Below are 20,334 nucleotides of genomic sequence, written 5' to 3'. Positions count from 1 at the left end.
CAAGAAACTGAGGTTATGCAAGATGTGAATGCAAGGCCCACATGCGTATAACATTGAGAAGAATTAACAAAATTTTCTAAAAGAATAACAAGTCATTTATAAATGTTGAAATTGCATCTTCTTTTGTTATTATATAATAATGAAATTACTTCTTCTTTTGGTTTTTAGACTTTTATATTTTAATATTAAAATGGTCAATGTTCGTTTGGTGTCAAAAAAAAGAGTCACTTTCACATTGATTTTTAATAAGGTTTTAAATATATTATATTAGTTAATTAATATTAAGGTTTTATAAGAAATGACATTATTTTTTGAAGAGGGAAGATTAATTTAAAATTGAAATTTCAATAAGCTTAACTTATTAAATACATATATATATACATGATTATTTATGATAATTTCACTTTTGATGTCATCTAAGTGTTTATGTTAATTTAAACGAACAAGTTTCGTTAACCTGTTAAAGTATCAAATAGGCTCATGTCAAAATATTTTATGATTAGAATGAGTTTCGGTCCATGGATTGGTTTAAAAAAGTAACCATTTGCAACTTTTTTTCAATTGACTATTTAATTAACCTATCATTTATGTTTAGTTCATCATCTTAACAATCCGCAAAAACATAAAGACTCTACGTGTTTTGATTTTGAGGTGGATAAGGCAACTTCTTACCTTCGGAATACAAATGTTAGACATTAGCACACTGTTAATCAAATGATAAATTGACTTTGTATATCCTTCAAATATTGAAGATTTCAAAAATATAGATTTTTTTAGTGAACGAGTTATACATGCACCGAAATATGAGGTCGTTCAAGAAATTAGCAAACGTTTGTTGCCCATGTTTTCGGGAGATGAAAAATATTACAATTCTTCAGATAAAATGATACATTACAAGAAAGCATTAGTTTTCTGATGTTTTAAATAACCTCAAAATCTAAGGTTGTCTAGTCATAGGTTAGCCCTAAAAGTCGATGTTGAATGAAAACACAATATGGCAGTCGTGTTGTAGAAGCTAAAATCATATCCAGAAGTAATATTGAAACACATACTTTTATTCTTAAAAAAAATCCTACACCTTTAGATAAAATTTCAAAGAATAAAATTTTCACCTTATTTTTGTTTTGCAATTAAGATTAAAAAAAGGTAAGGTCAATCATTATAGATGGTTGGTTTGTTTTTTATACAATTTATTTTAACTCATGGTCAGTTATGTGTTGCATTATCTAGAGTTAAAATCAGAAACAATATGAAAACTGAAAATACTAAGTTTTGATATTGAAAGTAAAGTTACAAATAAAGTACAAATATTGTGTGCAAAGAAATAAATAAAGATTTATGAATTTTCTACCAATTTTTTATTTCCATATTGTGTAATGTATAATTTATTCTGCCATATAATATATCTTTATACATGTTGAACATATATATAATTTTTTTTTGTATTTCATGTTGTATTATTATTTAAATAAATTTATTTGTTCTAACTCATGTGATACACAGGTATTTAACCTAGTTAATTTATAAATGAATATTATTTAAAAAGTGGCATTCTAGTTGCGCTAAGAAAAAAGTAAAAAAACACATAGCCCAACATTTCTTAGGTATTTCTTTTAGCTTTTATCCTAACATACTTTTTGAAACTATATGATTTAACAAACACATTTTAAATTAATTTTCATATGTAGTATGCTATTCATCTATATAAATTTTTTCTTTTGATTTTAATATGAGTAAAGTTAGTAAATTTATTACAGATTTGTTTGAAATGTATATATATACATGTTAGGACCAAACAAATCCAGGGGGGGGAGAGAATTTGACGCAAACACTCAGATACAATTTAAGGATATCAAAAGATGGGCCTTTTCTATAAAATGCACTACATATGCATGGTATGCTAATTTGACATTTTTAATAACATCTTTTGGCTCTTCTTTGCTAACAGTCCAAAAAACTTAACCAACTCCTCCTTGATCATGAAAAGTACAGAGGCGGCAAATACACTCTGCACTATCTTGGTGCTCATTCCTTTGTAGAAGCTTGATATTCCTTCATAATGAATCATCTTCACAATTGCATCCAATGTACCTTCAATGCAAATTTAAATGAATATTAATAATTGTCATGTATTTTAAAATTTATGGCATTTATACCCTTCTAGTCTTCTAGATGAAATATAAGAGAAGTAACTTTATATACCTGAATATCTTAACGAATTGTTTGTACTGATTTCTTGCTTAGCTTGAAGTCTTGACTGTAAGTATTCAAAAAATAATTTTTAAAAATGAAATTTTAAAATATAGTTTGAATTTTGATATTTACCTTTACAACTAGCAAAGGGTATGTTGTCACAGTTGCTCCAAGTTTAGCAATGGCACCAACTACAAATACCTTTAAACAGTATTTACATAAGTAACATCAAGCACGATTGTTGCAACTGTTTCGGGTCGAAACAGGTTGAGTTGACCCAAATTAGCCACATGCTGAGAAATATAAGTTACACAAGATTCGTGTTTTACCTCCAAAGCCGAAACTTTATTTGAACTTTGCTTCTTTTCGGCACGCTTAGATTTCAAGTACTTTAAAGATGTCTCGTATATCATGAACTGAATCGATGGATTGCACACCTGTGACATCATTTTCATCGATTTTAATATAAGTTTTGTTACGGTATTCATGTGCTTTTGAGGAATAATTATTAATAACCATGATTAAAGTAGGAACAAGGCCCTTCCAAAATCCACGTATTCCAGCTTCTTTATAAACTTCGTAAGCCTGTAATACAATAAACATTCATTAATAAAAACATCACCTTTACACGTGACAAAAAAACAGGAATATAATAGTAGTGTCTACCGCGTGCAGTGTTCCATACGGATTAGGTTTCACTGAGTCAAGTTCACGCAACTTATCGTGTAAAGAAGAGCCAACCAGATTGCTTTCAGAAGATTCTCTTAACAAAGCTTCTTTCTTTGCTTCTAGAATCTTCTGTTCGGCTTGAGTGTGTGTCTAAATAACAGAAGCATACAAGGAAATGAACAAATGCTTCCCTAAAGTTTCATGTCATATGAACAAATCCATATGTATATACTGAATCACAAAATATGAGTAAGTTGTTGTTCTTAGAGTACCTGCATACGTGTCACAAGCACCCATATTGGATTTGTAAACAGTACATTCAGTGACCTGAAAGCAAGGAACTAGCAGCACTTAAGATACAATGCAAACAAAATCAAAATTCTCCTAAAAAGTGTGGTATCACTTACCCTGCTAAAGCAGCCACAACAAGCCAAGATAACATACCAACTGTACCATCTCCATGACCCTTCCTTTTATTAGAAGCTGCAATTGATTCAGCTTTATTTTTGAAAACCTGGTAAAAATAATAATAAATTCCCTGCCAGAAGCAAAACAAGATCATTATGTTATAATACCAAGTGAATCACAATAACAACTCGTGTTAATATTACAAAAATGTAATTAACTTATTGTTATTAGTTAGTTAGTTAGTTACAGTAGTTAGCCACGTGGTTGAATAGCTAGTTCATTAGTTAGCTGCATGAACTATAAATACCTAGGTAGATTCGTAACAACTAGTAAATTATAATCACAACTTTCTCATTAAATATTTTCTTCTTACTTCTTAGATTAGATTTGTAATAACTCGGGGTGTAAACGAGCCGAGCTAGAGCTCGACTAGGCTCGAGCTCGTGAGCCGTTTTCAAGCTTGAGTTCCGCTTGGGCTCGGCTCATTTATTATTTAGTAATTGACTATATGCATTCTTAATTATTTTTATATATTTTTAGCCAAAGCTTGGCTATGCAGTGTGAAAGTAATGCATAAAAGCTCAAAGAGTTAAAACTTAAAAATACACAAAGCTCGTTAAGGCTCTACGAGCCTAAACGATCTTCCCAAACAAGGCTCAAGCTCGGGCTCGATAACTAAACGAGCTTTATTTGAGGCTCAGGCTCGATAAACTCAGCTCGTTTAATAAGTCACTTCATGTGCAATAATTGTAGAAAAAAACAATATATAAGAACGGGTTCATTAGAATGTAAATGCCAAGAAGCAGTGGCTAGGGATGATACCTGTGATGCAGCAGTTCCAAGCAGAGATGGCTTAAGGCCGCTGTATAATCCTCCAATTCCCTCGCTTCGTATAACCTGTTGTTATCCAATCATCAGTGATTCAATATATTTTCAAACTTGTAAACAGAAATGTTTTATTTGATTTGGCTAACCGAGAATGGTCGGTTTGTGTTGGTGTTTTTGAACATTCATATTCGTATGTTAATTTACATATAAATTAATCATATAACAAATAAGCGTGTGCATTATAGTTAATAATTTTGCTTAAATAGTTTATATGAAACATAAACTCAGGGAAAGATAAACCTCAAGTAATTGAACAAGTGTACCGCCGTGGGATGATCTCTTTCTCTTGGCGATTCTCTCAGTCTGTTGGCGCGTGTTGACCTTCATACAAATTGTTTGTTTGTTTGTTTGAGCGAGGAGGAATATCATATAATATTATAGAGTTGAAATGGGTACCGATTGGAGAGGATATGTGATGATTTGAGCAATGATACCTCCGCCAGCTCCCGCGAACCCGTTCAGAACGGCGTTAGACATTCCAATTCCACGGAAGAAAGACTTTGCTCAGGACATGATCATATACTCTACTCGGATAACGGTAAACGAGTGGTTGATTGGTTGGTGTGCAATTAAATCTCCTAAGTTTTGCTATGGTTTTTAGTTTTATTTTTGTCTTTTCTAAGTCAATTATTAAGATTTTAAATTTGTATGTTCATAGTTCATACTAAATTTAGTTATTTTCTTAAGCGAAAAACTCACAAGATATCTAACTCTACTCTTCAAATTTCAAAATCTACATGTTATTATTAGAAAGAGGGGGGGGGGGGGGATAGGGTGTTCACCACTTGAACCCACTCCAACCCTTAACGTTGCGGCATTGATCTCGTATCGTTTTGTGAACTCGGGCTCTCTCATCTAGGAGACGTCCCATATAGCCTAATGGGAGTTGAACTCTCTTTACATGTGTAAGGATAAGTTTATAAATAAGTAGTAATAAAACATTAGGAGAGAATTGTGGTCTTTATTCCTATGGTCATTTACTACTTTCAGTCCAAAAGCTTAAAATTTACTATTTTTGTTTCTCGAGATTCATTTTTGTCCATTGAATTTTATTTTCGTTGCAGTTTTCGTCAATGTGGTTTGTCAAAATATATGATTTCAGCCCAAAATATATTAACAAGACGAACGAAAATTGCAATGAAAAGGAAACTATATGAACAAAAATAACAAATTTTAAACTTTTAAACTAAAACAACAATTATGAATAAACGACAATGACGAAAACTGTAGTTCTAAAAAAATGTTTTTTAACAGCAGTGGCTCAAACGCTCAAGCTCACTTTGGCAATTGGATCATCTTTTTGCTCGAAGAACATAGCGTGATGAGCCCGTCCATCCATCTAGGAGCAAACCCACAGCTAGGGTTGTTCACAGTTCGGTTCGAAACTGTGAAATTGCCCAGACCGGTCATCGGTTTGGTTTCATGGTTGGTTTTTTTCGTAAGTATCGGTTGGTCGGCTTCAAAAGAGTCAAGCCGTAGCGAATGATTTGGTATACTGTTTACAAGAAAAACCAACCGTATAAACCAAACAGGACCGTATGATTTAATCATTTTAAGTTTTTAAATATTTATATTTTATATGTAATATATACGTTCAAATAGATTGCTGGGCATACTTAACTTAAAATTGCTAATATATATATGGCTAGCTTTTGAACCCGTGTATTACACGAGATTTATCAAACGACAAAAATAAATAAGGTTTGTTATTTCAGTTGTCATTCTCAAAATACTTATGAATTAATTTAATGTAGACTTAAAGGAAACACAAACGAGTTAATGAAAATTACTAAAATAACATGGTTTTGGAAACGTTGGGTGTGGATTTGCAAGAAATTTAAAAAATGTGCTAAAGTTGCGCAGTTGGTTAAACTTCAGGTATGAAAATGACACCATGTTATAAAATCCACACTATGTTATAACTTGCTTGACAAAATGATTTTGACCCATGACCTATGGATAGCTAAAATGAATAAGATAAGAGATTAGAAATTAAGAGAAATGTAGGCTTGACACCTAAGCTTCAACATTTTTTTTATTAGTATTGTAAGATGTAAGATATGTATTACTAAATAGTAAATACTAGCAATAAGGAAAAAGACAGGCAAATCCCAAATGCATGTATTTATATTAAACTTGACAGTTTGTGGCTGAATTGTGTTTTGCTTATTTGTTGACGACTTGTGTGTATACTTATTAAACTTTACAAATTCTTGACAATTTTACCATAAGTACATCAAACGTTAATTTGGACATCCTTTATAAAAACCCAACAAGTCCAAACCATGAAACCAAACCAAAACCAAACCATTACCAACGGTTTGGTTCGGTTTAAGATTTCTACGGTTCGGTTTTGGTTTGTAAAAATAAAAACCATTACAAACGGTTTGGTTCACGGTTTGAACAAAAAACCACGAAAACCGGACAGTGAACACCCCTACCCACAGCTGAGAAAACTCTTTGGCTCAACCTGAAACAAGATGCTCCATGTGATACTCGAACCTACAACCTCCAATAAGGAAATTCATGAATTTACCGCTGAACCAATTTACCGCTTAATTTACCGGACATGTGAACCAATTTACCGGACATGTGAATGATGTCTTGCTGATGGTTCTTCAATTTTCAATTTAGCCTCAGCAAACCATTCAATTAAAAAGAAAGGGTAACAAGAGAAAAATAGTGTATAACCTTGTAAGCTTATGCCTTGAGACGAGAAACAAGATAGTTTCTAAGTTTTTATATGGGGTAACCTTTTAAATGTTTAAACGAGTGCTGTGATCCCTTCTTGGATAGGTGGAAAAACAGAAGAATAAGACGACATTAGTGGATTTAGAGACACAGTTAGTTATTTCAACCAAAACAAAGAAAGCAAGTGGCCATAATTAGAGTTGGCGAGGCGTCTACCCTAGAGCACCCTGAGGCCCGAGCTCGCACGAGTAGGCTGAGTTCATCACCCCCCTTTGCAAGTAGGCCCTGTGAGGTAAGGATGAGCAAAAATCGGTATGGTACCGATTGGTACCGATACCGGTACCGAATCAGTACCAAGGTTTTGAGTTTCGGGATCGGTACCGGTATTTCCCGAATTTTATCTTAAAGGTACCAAAAATTTGCGATTTTCAGGATTGAGATTTTCGGTATCGATACGGTATCGAGCTCATCCCTACTGTGAGGTGCTTCTCCAAGGATTGAAAGGACGTGGTGCTTGAGTTCTATCAACTTTTGAATAGACGTGATACTTTATTCAAGTTTTTTCTATATAATTAATTGGAACCTATAATATATATAAACGAAAACCTTTAAAAGCTCTCTAGTTGCTCCCTAAATAATTTCAAGCCATCAGATTGCTTTATTTGTAAATGGAGTCTTCTCATGCATTTGACCCGAATTCACGGGTATGTGTATTACCAAACCCAGATAGCTCTTTAATGGGTTATAACATCTCATTAACTTAAAAATTATAATCTTACCAAATATTTGATATGAAAATCCCATAAAATAGGGGTATACTAAAAATTAATATCCGATTTTTAAAAAAATATATATTATTTATAATAAAGAAACAATTTTATAGTAAAATAAATAAGTGGGTAATGGGTCACCAAATCCATATAGCTCTTAAACGGGTTATAACATATCATTTATTTGTGAAACATTTCATCATCAAACCCTGATGGGATGTTTGGGATTCCATATTTTTTCTTCTTGTAACTTATTAACTTTTATAAGTTAAAAATATTTGATATGAAAATCCTATAAAATAAGGATATACTAAAAATTAAGATCCGATTTAAAAAAAAGATATTATTTATAATTAAGAAAACAATTTTATAGAAAAAAATAATAAGCGGGTCATGGGCCACCAAATCCAGATAACTTTTAAACTGGTTATAACATATCATTTATTTGTGAAACTCTTTTATTATCAAACCCTAATGGGGTGTTTGAGATTCTTTATTTTTTCCTTCTTGTAACTTATTAACTTTTAGAAGTTAAAAAGGTGTGGGGTAATGTGACTTTTTTAAGTTTTTAAAGAAGGAAAAATGAGGTTTTGATAAGTTTGGAGGGAGTAACTTATCAAAAACAACTTATATAAGTCAAAAGGAGGTGCAAATAAGGAATCCCAAACATGGCTGAAGAAACACTAAGTGACCCGGTACAGATTATAGATAATCTGGGGGTTAAGTAATGTTTCCCACGGATGAGGTCTAGCTGAGAAGGCTGTTCTTCAGGAGACCTGCAAAACAAACACCGTAAGCTCGTCACTGAGAAGGGGGGGGTTCCTCCTTGTGACCACCCTCCGGCGTGAGAATCAGACTAGGTTGCTCTGAATATAAGTGTATATTAAGAGATTGCTAGATAACTGGATAGCAGATGATCTTACCATTCCAAGATATTGGAGTATTTATAGCCGAATGTAGGTTTCCAAGAAGGTACAGCCGGCTGAATAGTATTCCTGTTCAACCAACAGTGGACTATGCACAGGCCATACTGGTTGGTGGGTAGGTTACGGCCAACAGTAACAAAGTCGGCTGCACTATTCCACCAACTGTAGATTATGCACGTCCCACTTACTGTGGATTGTACGCAGGCCATGCTGGTTGGTGAATAGGTTACGGCCAACAGTAACACTATTCCACCAACTGTAGGCCGCGCATGCTCCTCAGTAAGGGTTGGTGAGTAGGCAGCGGCTAATAGTGACAAACAGTACTAGAGGGTGCTCCTCCTCGCCCTGTTGTCGATGAGCTGTCACCCTGTGATTGGCTCATGGGCTGTTCTGGTCAGATCGTCTGTCCTGTCCATACCTTGGTAGTCATGGTACAAAAGATCTTTCAGAATCAGACTGGCTCATTTAGGCGGGATTGTTCCCGCCTTGCTCATTCCTTCATGTGACTACTGAAGTAGCTAGTGTCTTGTGCGTGTAGCCCTGCTGTCTGCGGGTAGCCTTCCCTGATGGCTTGTATCCGCAACTGCGGGAACAGGCGGGGTACTTCACCATTGGGAGGCTTTCCCTGCGTGTTCAGCTTGTGTACTGCGCGTAAGATCCTATGAGCATGGTGGGTCCTGCGGGAGCAGATGGCCTTTGCGCAGACGTCCCTGTTCAAGGTGAGTCTTGCGGGACCAACTGGTCTCTGCTGGAACCTACCTCTTCAAGTCCCCCCAGTCCAATGTTCTTCTCATAAATGTTTAATAAAGTGAGGTGAACTTTTGGACTTTGAGCAAGGGGTTTTGAAAAGGGGTTTCTAGTTTTAAGGTTCTCCGTGGGGATTCTTCCCGCGGGTTTCCTAATGTCACTTGCAAAAATTCCCGATTTTTTTTTGCTTGATCTTTGGGTATGATGCGGGTAGGTATGTAACCTTCTCGCAAGTCAGGAGCGTTGAGTCTCACTTGTGTGGATTCTCCTTGAGGTTTTAGTGGTTTTGAACATAGTGATCAATTATGTTTAAACCACCAATTCCATCCTGGAGCCTCAAACAATGTATTTCTCGACGTTCCCGCTCTGCGGGGATGTTATTTCCGTTTCCACAAGCATTGCCCAGAAGATCCTTCCTGGTTTCAATTCCCTGCCGGGCGCTAGGTATGTGAAGGGTTTTGCCTTAACACTGTACCCGCGCTCGTCTTACGATTACTTTACTTTCAAGGTACTCCTGGCGTCAATTCCCTGCGGGTGCTAGATACGTGAAGGGTTTTGCCTTAACACTGTATCCGCACCCGTCTTATAGTTACTTTGTTGCCGGGGTATTCTTAGCTTCAATTCCCTGCGGGTGCTAGGTATGTGGAAGGTTTTGCCTTAACACTGTACCCGCATCCGTCTTATGGTTACTTGGTTGCCAAGGTAAGGGGTATTTTCCCGCTTACGTTTGAATCATTTTGAATTTTGAATTTTGAAATTCGAAAGGTTGGTGAGGATAAGAACAGTCCAAACATCTGAAACGTCGTGTGACGGTTTCTTCTGACTGTGTCAGGACGTGCAGGAAGTTATGGTGACGTGACAGAACATGGTCATTCCAGTCGCTTTTTCAGGCGCGTGGGCATGATTTTTCGGGCGCGTGGCCGCGAAATTACTGGCACACGTCCTTTCAGCAGCTGTTGCCAGCTTGCTTTTTGCCACGTGTCATAGTTTCATTGCACCTTTGATTTCTCTCTCCTCCGCATTAAATTCACCGCATTAATTGCGATTACTATATAAAGGGGGAGAGGGTTATTTGCAATTCACACTTTTCACTCTTCTTCTTCTTCTTAGTGATTTCCGGCAAATACTCCCCCTTTTTCAGGCAAGCATTTTCCCGAAATCACTCTTCTTTCTGCAAAAATGTCCTCTCGTGATGCTGAAGCTATAGCTGACGACAGGGGTACTGCTGGTGAGTGCCAGTGTGCTCTGCCCGGCGATCAGTACCGGTATGTTGTCAGGAAGTTCATGCTCGATCATCTCGAGCCTGAGTTTCCTGAATCCCACCAGACCGTGTACGATGCCCCCAGTGGCAAGATCGGGGTTTATGCTGCATTTTTTGTCTATGGGAATCTTAGATTCCCATTGACAAAATTTGTTTACCGTGTCCTTGAGAGGCACGGTGTCCATTTGACCGAGCTGCACCCCATGGCGATCGCCAAGATTCGCCATTTTGAGTGGGTGTGCCGGATTTTGGGCATCGAGCCCCATGTGGACCGCCTGATGACCTTCTATACCTGGAGGTGCATCCAAGGGTGGTACACCCTGACGACCCGTATTAAGGGTCTGAAGATTTGCGACACCGAGCGTAGTCTTCGCGCGTGGAAGCAGGAATTCTTCTACATTTCTGCCCGCACCATCCCCCTCGCCATGAAGTTTAAAAATGGCCAAGCGATACCGAGCCTTCACGCCCCCAACTACCAGGAGGCGGAATGGTTTTCGAAGATATCCCGGATCCAATCTCCGGTTTACCGGTTTGCGGAGTCCGGGATGGTCATGTTAGGGATGAGCCGGGTGTGGAAAGATGCATCTCTGGTTCCCATCCTCCTCGAATACGGTTTGAACTCTATTCCCTATGGTATGTCTTGTTTTTCTTTTTTGATACAAGTTTGTCTTCTAACTGTTTCTTTTCTTTCAGAGGGAAATGATTTGGAGTCGCTTCTGTTTCCGCGGGAAGCCGACGGTCCCGCGCGGATGGGTACTCGTGCTTTGGACGAGGGCGAGTTGCCCATCCTGGAGCAAACAGCGGATCGGTTTGTGGAGGTCTATCCGCTGGGCCACGAGATCCTGAGCCAACGGCGGCCAGGTAAGGCGATATTCCTTCCTCAACCCCTTAATGCTGTACCCGCTGTTGGAATTCTTGACCTGTCTTCTTCTGAGGAATCCTCAGATGCTCCTCCATTGGTGCGGAAGAAGAAAGCTGCTGCCGGCGGGAAAGGGAAGGAGAAGGCCTCCACGGCTGGTCCGGTGGTTCTATCTGACTCGGAGTCAGATAGTGAAGAGGTGGCGGGGAAGCCCGGTGGTGAGAAGACCACTGTTCCGGAGGCTACGACCGTTACCTCCGGAGAACCAACGAAGATGACGGTGACCGGTACCAAGAGGCCGGCTCCATCGGGTTCCTCCCCGCCCGTCCGTACGTTCAGGGTCAAGAAAACCCGTAAGTACAATCATAATGTCTTTGCAGATTTATTACTTCTTAAATTTAACACTCTTTGTGCAGGCGTGTATGTTGACGCATTCCGGGGTGAAGCGCAGGGGAGTACCTCCCCGCCAATGACGGTAGGCTCGGTCAGCCTTCCTGAGGCGTCGACCCAGGCGCCTGCGTCTGCATCCGCTGGTCCAGTTGCTCGTTCCTTTGAGCCAACTGTTCCGGCCGAGATGACGTCGCCGCCGGCCGTGAGTGCGATTTTTACAGCATCCTTCACGGAGCCGGCGGTTACTGCTGCTGCTGAGGAGGCGGCGACCGCGGCGGCGACAACAACGGCGACCACGGCGGCTGCCACCATGCCCGCGCCACCGGCACCTACGGCCGGACCATCAGGTACGCGCAGGGCTTCCCACCGATCTTTGCCCTCTTCCCGTCTGCCTGACCTGTTGGATGGATTTCCTTTAGGTTCAGGTGATGGGTTTGGCGGCTATCGGCCTGTCATTGACCCTACAGGTGCGTAGGGTTCTTTTCTTTTTCCCTTATGTTTTTTATCTTTTCCTTACTGCCTTTGTTTCTTTTGCAGTGTCGGATTCCAATGAAGTGTATGTTCCGCGATGGAACATACGCCGAGGAACAACCCTTCGTACCCCTGTGGAGTGCGTGGACTGGGCTCGCCACGCTGCTCCTCATGGTGCGTTGGGGGAAGCCATGGCTAGCTACCAGGAGGGTAGGCTAACCAATGAGCTTCGGGTTCTCCAAGCCCGGATGCAGCCGCGCGTCGAGCTGCTTTGTCGTGAAAACGACAAGTTGAAAGCAGCTCGCGCCAAGGACGTATCTGAGGCGCGTGCTCTTCGGGAGGAGAACCAACAGCTGGCGGCAGCTGCCGCCGACAAGGAGAAGGCCTTCAAGGCCCTCGAGGTTGAAGTTCAGGCGCGACTCGAGGCCCGCTCCAAGGCTGCCCAAGCTGTGAATGAACAGCTTCGGCTGGCCAGGGAGACTGCGCGAAACGCAACCGAGAGGGCTGCCAAGGCTGAAGCCGTTGCTGAGCCTTTGCGTGTGGAGAATGAGGAGCTCAAGGCCAAATTAGAGGCTCTCCAACGCGCTCATGATGCCTTGGCAATGGAAGATGCCAAGAAACTCCAGGAAATCCTGGACCAGAGGGGGGTGCTTGACCACACCGAGCGGAAGCTTAAGGGCGTCGAAGAGGCTGCCGCAAAGGAAGTTTTACTTGCCAACCTTAACAAGAGCGAAGCCGAACGCGCCCATAACGAAGCTCAAGCTGCCCTCCAATGGCTTCTTCGAGAAGCGTTGCCTCAGGTATGTTTAGCTCTATCTTCTCGCTTTTCTTTTGTAAGAAAAGGTTTTAATACTTGTATTTTTTCTTTGTAGGTTGTGCGTCGGGTCTTTTCAGAGACCTCTTACGATGATGCTATGACCGCAGCCCTCAACGCTTCTCATGAGGATGGGGAAAAGGCCGGCTTCCTGCTTGGTCTAGGGTTTGTTGAGAAAGGCGTCCCGCCTTCCAACTTCCCTTTGTTCGATGTGGATACCGAAGCCATTTATGACCAAGCATTGAACCAATACGCCGCCTTCCCGCATCCAGTGGTGGAAAAGGTGGACGAAGTAGCTGCTGCTGATGATGGGTTAGCTGTCCTCAAAGCGTTCCTCGAACCACCCCGTTCTTCTGACGGAGCGGGTCCAAGTGGAAGCGGCCCTGAAGCTTGATCCTGAAGACCCCTTTCCATTGCTAAGATAGACTTGTATAGATTTACTCTTTCAGGCGGGTAGTAACCCGGCCATTCTTGTAATATATCATTGAAATATAAATCTTTTTGCGGATAAGATTGTTATTTCCTTTGGATTCCTTGCTTTATAAGCTCATGACTTAGTTTAAGTTAGCAATTTTCCAAGTTTTTTAGAATAAGTTAACCTGTTGAACGTGGTTGATGATGGGTTAAAGTTTCGCTTCCTCCTTCGTGATTGTGCGGGTAGAACCGTCACTTGCACTTGGTAGGATGGCTAAATTTTAACCGTCATCTGACCTGCGTGTAGGTTTTCCTCATTTTTCCTCGAAATTTCTAAGTATTTAGGATAAGTTAACCTTTGAACGCGGTTGATAGTGGGTTAAAGTTTTGCTTCCTCTTTCGTGATTGTGCGGGTTGAACCGTCACTTGCACTTGGTAGGATGGCTAAACTTTACCCATACCTGACCTGCGTGTATGTTTTCCTTATCCTTATTTCTAAGTATATATATATATATATATATATATATTTTTTTTTTTTTTTTTTTTTTTTTTTAGGATAACCTTTGAACGTGGTAGATGATAGTTTGAAGTTTTGCTTCCTTATTTGTGATTGTGCGGATAAGACCGTCACTTGCACTTACAAAGATGGCTAAACTTTACTTACATCATACCTGCGTGTAGGTTTCCCTTATTTTTAACGTTGTGTTTATGCGGGTTTTGCCGCCTTCCACACGCAATGACTTACTTCTCCTCATTTATGCGGTAAATACCGGCACCAGTGGGGAGTTCATAAGGATAAAGGTAAACACATTATGAAAGGAGAATCATTTCCATTAGAAGTGGCTCTTGGCCTTTTCTTTACAAGTTTTGGAATTGATCTACATATAACATTTGCGTAATTGAGCTCCATTCCATGTTCTTGGGATGGGAGTGCCATCGAGCCTTTCGAGCCGGTATGCGCCCTTTCCCAGAACCTGTTTGATAACGTATGGCCCTTCCCAGATCGGAGCCAACTTTCCTGGGCGTTCTTGGTTCGAAGCCTCGTTGTTACGCAGTATGTAGTCTCCTTCCTTGAAGTTGCAGAGTTTTACCCGCGTGTTGTAGTACTTTTGCATTTGTCGTTTGTAGTTCTCTTCACGCACTGCGGCTAAGTCTCTGCGTTCCTCGGTTGGCATAAGATCCAACCGTCTTTCCGCATCATTGTCTTCTGGCTGACTCAAGACCCTTGGTGAGGGTAGACCAATTTCGACCGGGACCATGGCTTCAGTGCCATAAGTGAGGCTGAACGGGGTTTCTCCCGTACTGGCCTTCTTCAACGTTCTGTTTGCCCAAAGGACGTGCGGAAGCTCGTCCACCCAGCCGGATCTGTGTTTCAAGAGTCTTTTCTTTATGCCTTCGACGATGCTTTTATTTGCTCTTTCCACCTCACCATTTCCTTGCGGGTGTGCCACTGAGGTAAAGGTGTGGGTGATTTGAAGTTCTTTTAGCCATTGTTGTAGCTTTTTGTCAGCAAAGTTGGTGCCGTTATCGCTCACCAAATTCTGTGGAAGTCCAAAACGACAAATTATAAATTCCCAAATAAATTTTTTGATATGCTTTGCGGTTGTTTGGGCTAAAGGTTTTGCTTCTATCCACTTGGTGAAGTAGTCGATGGCTACCACTAGGAACTGAACATTTCCTGCTGCTGTAGGAAATGGGCCTGTCACATCGATGGCCCACTTCTGAAATGGCCACGAAGAAGTGACTGGAACCAGTTCGTTTTTCGGACGATGCGTGTTAGGTGCGTAAAGCTGGCAAGACCTGCATTTTCTGATGTATGCCAGTGCATCCGTATGCATCCCTGGCCAAAAGTATCCCGCGTTGTTTAGCTTGGCTACAACAGCGCGGGGACCTGCGTGTACCCCACAGATGCCTTCGTGTACTTCCCTTAGGAGGTAGTTGGCATCTTGGTTGTCCACGCATCTCAAGAGTGGGCCAAGAAAGTTACGTCTGTAAAGGATGTCATTGACGAGTTGATAATTCAGTGCTTTACAGCGTAGTTTTCTTGCCTGTGTTTTTGACTCTGGTAGTTTTCCTGCTGCAAGGTAATTTATTATTGGTGTCATCCACGTTTCTGTACTGGTTTGGATGACACAAATTTCCTTGTGCGGGACTGATGGCGCTTCGAGGAGTTCAATGCGGATGTCCTTTCCCAGGTGGGTGAAGGCTAGTGATGCAAGCTTGCTTAACGCATCCGCAGATTTGTTTTCGCTGCGCTTGACATGTATGACTTTACAATCACTAAAATCACGCATAAGGGTTTTTGCCTGGGCGAGGTACAGGGCCATGGTGTCGTTCACAGCCGTGTATGTTCCATTTATTTGGTTGGCCACCAGCATGGAATCCACATGGGCTTCCAAGTTTTTCACTCCCATCTTACGCGCAATTCTCAAACCGGCCAAGAATGCTTCATATTCGGCTTCGTTATTCGTACTTGGAAAGTCCAGCCGAATAGCGTAAGTATATTCTTGGCCCGCTGGGTTGGTTAATTTTAACCCTGCGCCTTAACCCTCGTTACTGGCTGCTCCATCAGTATAGAGTCGCCAGACATCATTGACGTCCTGTGCTGGGGAGGGTTGAGTCTCCTCCTAGCACTCTTTCTCCCGCGAAGCGGGGACTTCTGCAATAAAATCGGCCAGGACCTGGCCTTTTATGGCTGGTCTTGGCTTGTACTTAATTGCATATTCTCCCAATTCAATTGCCCATTTGGCTAGACGTCCCGATAATTCGGGTTTGCCTAGAACGTTTGAGAGTTTGAAGTTGGTGAGAATGGTGATTGGGTGGCCCTGGAAATATCGTCTCAACCTGCGTGAAGCATGTATAAGTGCTAAGACTAATTTTTCGAGGGTAGAGTACCGGGTTTCTACGTCTGTTAGTACACGGCTAACATAATAGATTGGCATCTGGACGCCCTTTCGTTCTACTAGCAGGACTGCCTCGGTTGCTCTATCTGTTGCGGAAAGGTATAGGATTAACTCCTCTCCCGCTTGTGGTGCTGTAAGTGTTGGGAGTTCGATCAGGCGTGACCGAATCTCCTGAAAAGCTGCTTCCGCTTCTGGTGTCCAGCGGAAGTGCGTTTTCTTCAAGCAGTTTCTCAATGTTGACACGAAAGGAAACGACTTATCTGCATGGTTTGCCAAGAAGCGATTAAGTGCGACTAGTCGTCCATTCAGTGTCTGAGCCTGTTTGATGGTGGTAGGTGATTCCATTTTAACAATGGCTTCGACCTTTTCAGGGTTCGCTCTAAAGCCATCTTTAGTAACAATGACTCCCAAGAACTTCCCTTCTTCCATCCCAAATGAACACTTGCTCGGGTTGAGCTTCATGTTTATCTTTCGGAGCGTGTTGAAAGTTTCTTCAATGTCTTTCAACATCGCCTCAGGCTCGAGGCTTTTGATGACCAAATCATCCATATAGACTTCCAAGTTTCTCCCGATTTGGGCATGAAACTCTTTGTCCATTAGTCGTTGGTACGTGGACCCTGCATTCTTAAGTCCGAATGGCATCATTTTATAACAAAATGTACCATCGGGCGTCCGAAATGCGGTTTTGTCCTGGTCATCAATGGCCATGTGGATTTGGTGGTACCCCTTATACGCATCCAAGAAGCATTTAAGGCGGAATGGTGCCAACGAATCCACTTTGAGATCAATTTCTGGTAACGGATAACAATCTTTGGGGCATGCTTTGTTCAAATCTTTGAAATCTATGCACATGCGCCATTGTTTGTCATTCTTCGGTACCATTACGGGATTTGCAACCCATGTTTGATATCTACTAACGCGTACGATGCCTGCGTCAAGGAGTTCCTTGACTTGGGTTCTACACGCGTTAGTTTGTTCAGGCCCCATCACTCTGCGCTTTTGTACGATCGGCGTAACAGCCGGATCGCATTTGAGTTTATGCTCCGCCTTACTTCGGGGTACACCAGTCATGTCAGCTGGTGTCCACGCAAAGATGTCAGCGTTTTTTCGCAGTAAGCGTTTGAGTAAGGTGCGGGTGGGATCAACGATTGTTGGTCCAATGGTAACGGCCTGGTCGGGGTATTTGCCATTGAAGGCCCATTTTTCTGGTTCAGTGATGGTTGGTTTAGCCCTTTTCGGTTTGGGTTTAGATGAAACAGATGCAATGCATACCTGGGGAATGCCAGAGATCATTGCTACACCCTCAGCTGTTGGCCATCCCATCATGCCATGGACTGAAGATACCACGGCGTTGAATCTTGCCATCCCGTCTCTTCCGAATAGGATGTCGTACGTATGATGTGGCTTTTTCATTACGACAAAATCCACGTCTTCTGTGCGTGAATGATTCCCATCAGTAAGAGTAACGGGGAAAGATAGGATACCCAGGGGTGTTTCTGTACTTCCGTCAAACCCTTCCATTGAAGCGTAGACCGTTTCCAAGCGTTCTTTGTCTTCATCATCCAGCTTATCAAAGAACTGTCTGTACATCACTGTCGACGAAGCGCCGTTGTCAGCAAGAGTGCGTGAAGTGATGTAGTGCCCCAGCTGGCTTCTGATGACGATGGGGCCTTCTTTGCTGGGGCCTCCTGGCACTCGCGGGAAGCGCACCTCAGCTTCTTTCCACGCGCATGGTTCTGCCACCCGTCTTTTTCTTCCTCTGACCTTGCCATGAACCATGTTGATGCTGATATCGACGGGCTTTCGTCCGTTACCTCTGTACCGGTTGTCATTCCTTCCTCCCTTCCTGATCGATGCCACAAGATGTGCAAGCCTTCCGTCCTTGACAAATGTCTCAATAATATCCTTCAAGGATGTGCACTCTTCAGTACCATGACCCTTTGTCCCGTGGAAATCACAGGATTTGCTTTGATCCGCATTAGGTTTCTGCCGGATCAATGGGGCTTTAGGCCATGGCAATTTTTCCGTGGCAAATATCTCCGTGACGCTCTTCGTGAGTGGCGTCCACCGGTGTTTTCGGTTTGAAGGGTGTGTGTTGTCCCTTCCGCCAACAAGAGGGCGAGAGCTGGATGAGGTGTCAAAGTTTACCCTTGACTGCCAAATACCTAGCCTCCTCTTTTTGTTCTGCCGGGCGATCCGGACATTGTTCTCTCTGGTCCTCTGCGTGTAGAGGTGTGTACTCTGGGGAAGATCTCTTCCCAGTTGCTTTTCCGTCTCGGCAAAGCGCTTTGCCGCCGTCATGATGGCATCCCAAGTTGATGGCATGCCATCCTTACCCGTCAATGTGCGGATAAGTTCTGGGTATTCGGCGCCTTGGATGAAGGCGGCGCGAACCAAATCTTCACTTATGTTGCCGAGACTAAGCTTTTTGGAGTTGAAGCGAGTGATGAAGTCTAGTAGAGATTCATCCTCCTCTCTCACGCAGTTAAGGATCGTCCACTGCTCTTCAGTGTACTTCCTCTGTTGGCTGAAATGCTGGCTGAACTTGTTCTGAAAGTCCGCCCAGTCATATATGTGGTGGATCGGTAAACGATCGAACCATGCCCTGGCCGCTCCGACCAGAGTCATCTGGAACATGTAGCACCACGTGGGTTCCGTCCAGTTGCTGACGGTAGCCCCCGCAATGAACCTGTTCAAATGATCGTCTGGGTCGGATAGACCATCGTAAGTGCCAATGTTGGACATTTGTTTGGCACTTCTCGGGGCGATTGCTTCCGCAATGTCCCTTGCGAACTTTGACTTCCCTGCATTTGTAGCAGTTGGTCTAAAGGTTTTGGAAAAGTCACGCGGGTTTCTCTCCACGATTGGTTTAAAGGCTTCCCCAAAATTCCTTTTTGGTTGGACGTCCGTTTCCTTACGCTTCCCTTTCGCCTTATGGCGAGGGTTCGCGTCGGTGTCGGACTCCAACTCGTCGTCTGAGTACTCGCAGTCACTGCTCATATTGAGGTGTTGGCCAGTACTGGCGAATTCGTCAGCCTGTTGAACTGAACGCAAGCGTTCGTCCAATTCGGCTTGGAATTCTCTTTGCCGTGCTTCGGCCCATGCCTTCACTTGATCTAGTGTTTGGCGAGGAACCTTCGTTCGTTTTTCCAGTTGGGTATCGGAGAACCCCAATGGAATATTTACTCCACTTGCCCCGGCTTGGGTAGTCGGGGTAGTGTTCGTAAGGATTGTATAACCGCCGGTGTTTCCCCCAGTTGCTGGGGTTGTTACCGGGGTTTCTTGGTCGGTTACTGGCCTTTGAACCGGAGTAACGTTAACCATTTCTTCAGAAATTGTGAAAAAACTAAAGTAGTTCTAGCTTTTATACACGGATGGCGCCAATGAAGAAACACTAAGTGACCCGGTACAGATTATAGATAATCTGGGGGTTAAGTAATGTTTCCCACGGATGAGGTCTAGCTGAGAAGGCTGTTCTTCAGGAGACCTGCAAAACAAACACCGTAAGCTCGTCACTGAGAAGGGGGGGGGGTTCCTCCTTGTGACCACCCTCCGGCGTGAGAATCAGACTAGGTTGCTCTGAATATAAGTGTATATTAAGAGATTGCTAGATAACTAGATAGCAGATGATCTTACCATTCCAAGATATTGGAGTATTTATAGCCGAAGGTAGGTTTCCAAGAAGGTACAGCCGGCTGAATAGTATTCCTGTTCAACCAACACTGGACTATGCACAGGCCATACTGGTTGGTGGGTAGGTTACGGCCAACAGTAACAAAGTCGGCTGCACTATTCCACCAACTGTAAATTATGCACGTCCCACTTACTGTGGATTGTACGCAGGCCATGCTGGTTGGTGAATAGGTTACGGCCAACAGTAACACCATTCCACCAACTGTAGGCCGCGCATGCTCCTCAGTAAGGGTTGGT

The 20,334-nt window shown here is 42.2% G+C and overlaps 1 protein-coding gene across 1 annotated transcript; it reads right to left on the bottom strand.

The window, feature by feature from the left end:
- Positions 1-1,900: 1,900 nt before the first annotated feature.
- On the bottom strand, positions 1,901-4,638 carry LOC143546001 (peroxisomal nicotinamide adenine dinucleotide carrier-like). The gene is made up of 11 exons (XM_077037759.1): positions 4,555-4,638; positions 4,399-4,479; positions 4,093-4,167; positions 3,270-3,400; positions 3,135-3,189; positions 2,860-3,012; positions 2,710-2,778; positions 2,523-2,630; positions 2,326-2,394; positions 2,203-2,257; positions 1,901-2,091 (listed from the first exon to the last, which is right to left on the bottom strand). The coding sequence occupies exons 1-11, from the start codon at positions 4,633-4,635 to the stop codon at positions 1,901-1,903; spliced, it is 1,068 nt and encodes a 355-aa protein (XP_076893874.1). The 5' UTR covers positions 4,636-4,638.
- Between the last annotated feature and the right edge of the window lie 15,696 nt (positions 4,639-20,334).

This window comes from Bidens hawaiensis, unplaced genomic scaffold, assembly GCF_021521415.1.
Source record: "Bidens hawaiensis isolate Kalapana, Puna unplaced genomic scaffold, B.hawaiensis_p1.1 tig00014140_1, whole genome shotgun sequence".
In the NCBI taxonomy this organism is placed as follows: Eukaryota; Viridiplantae; Streptophyta; class Magnoliopsida; order Asterales; family Asteraceae; genus Bidens; species Bidens hawaiensis.
This window is presented reverse-complemented; position numbering and strand designations above follow the sequence as displayed.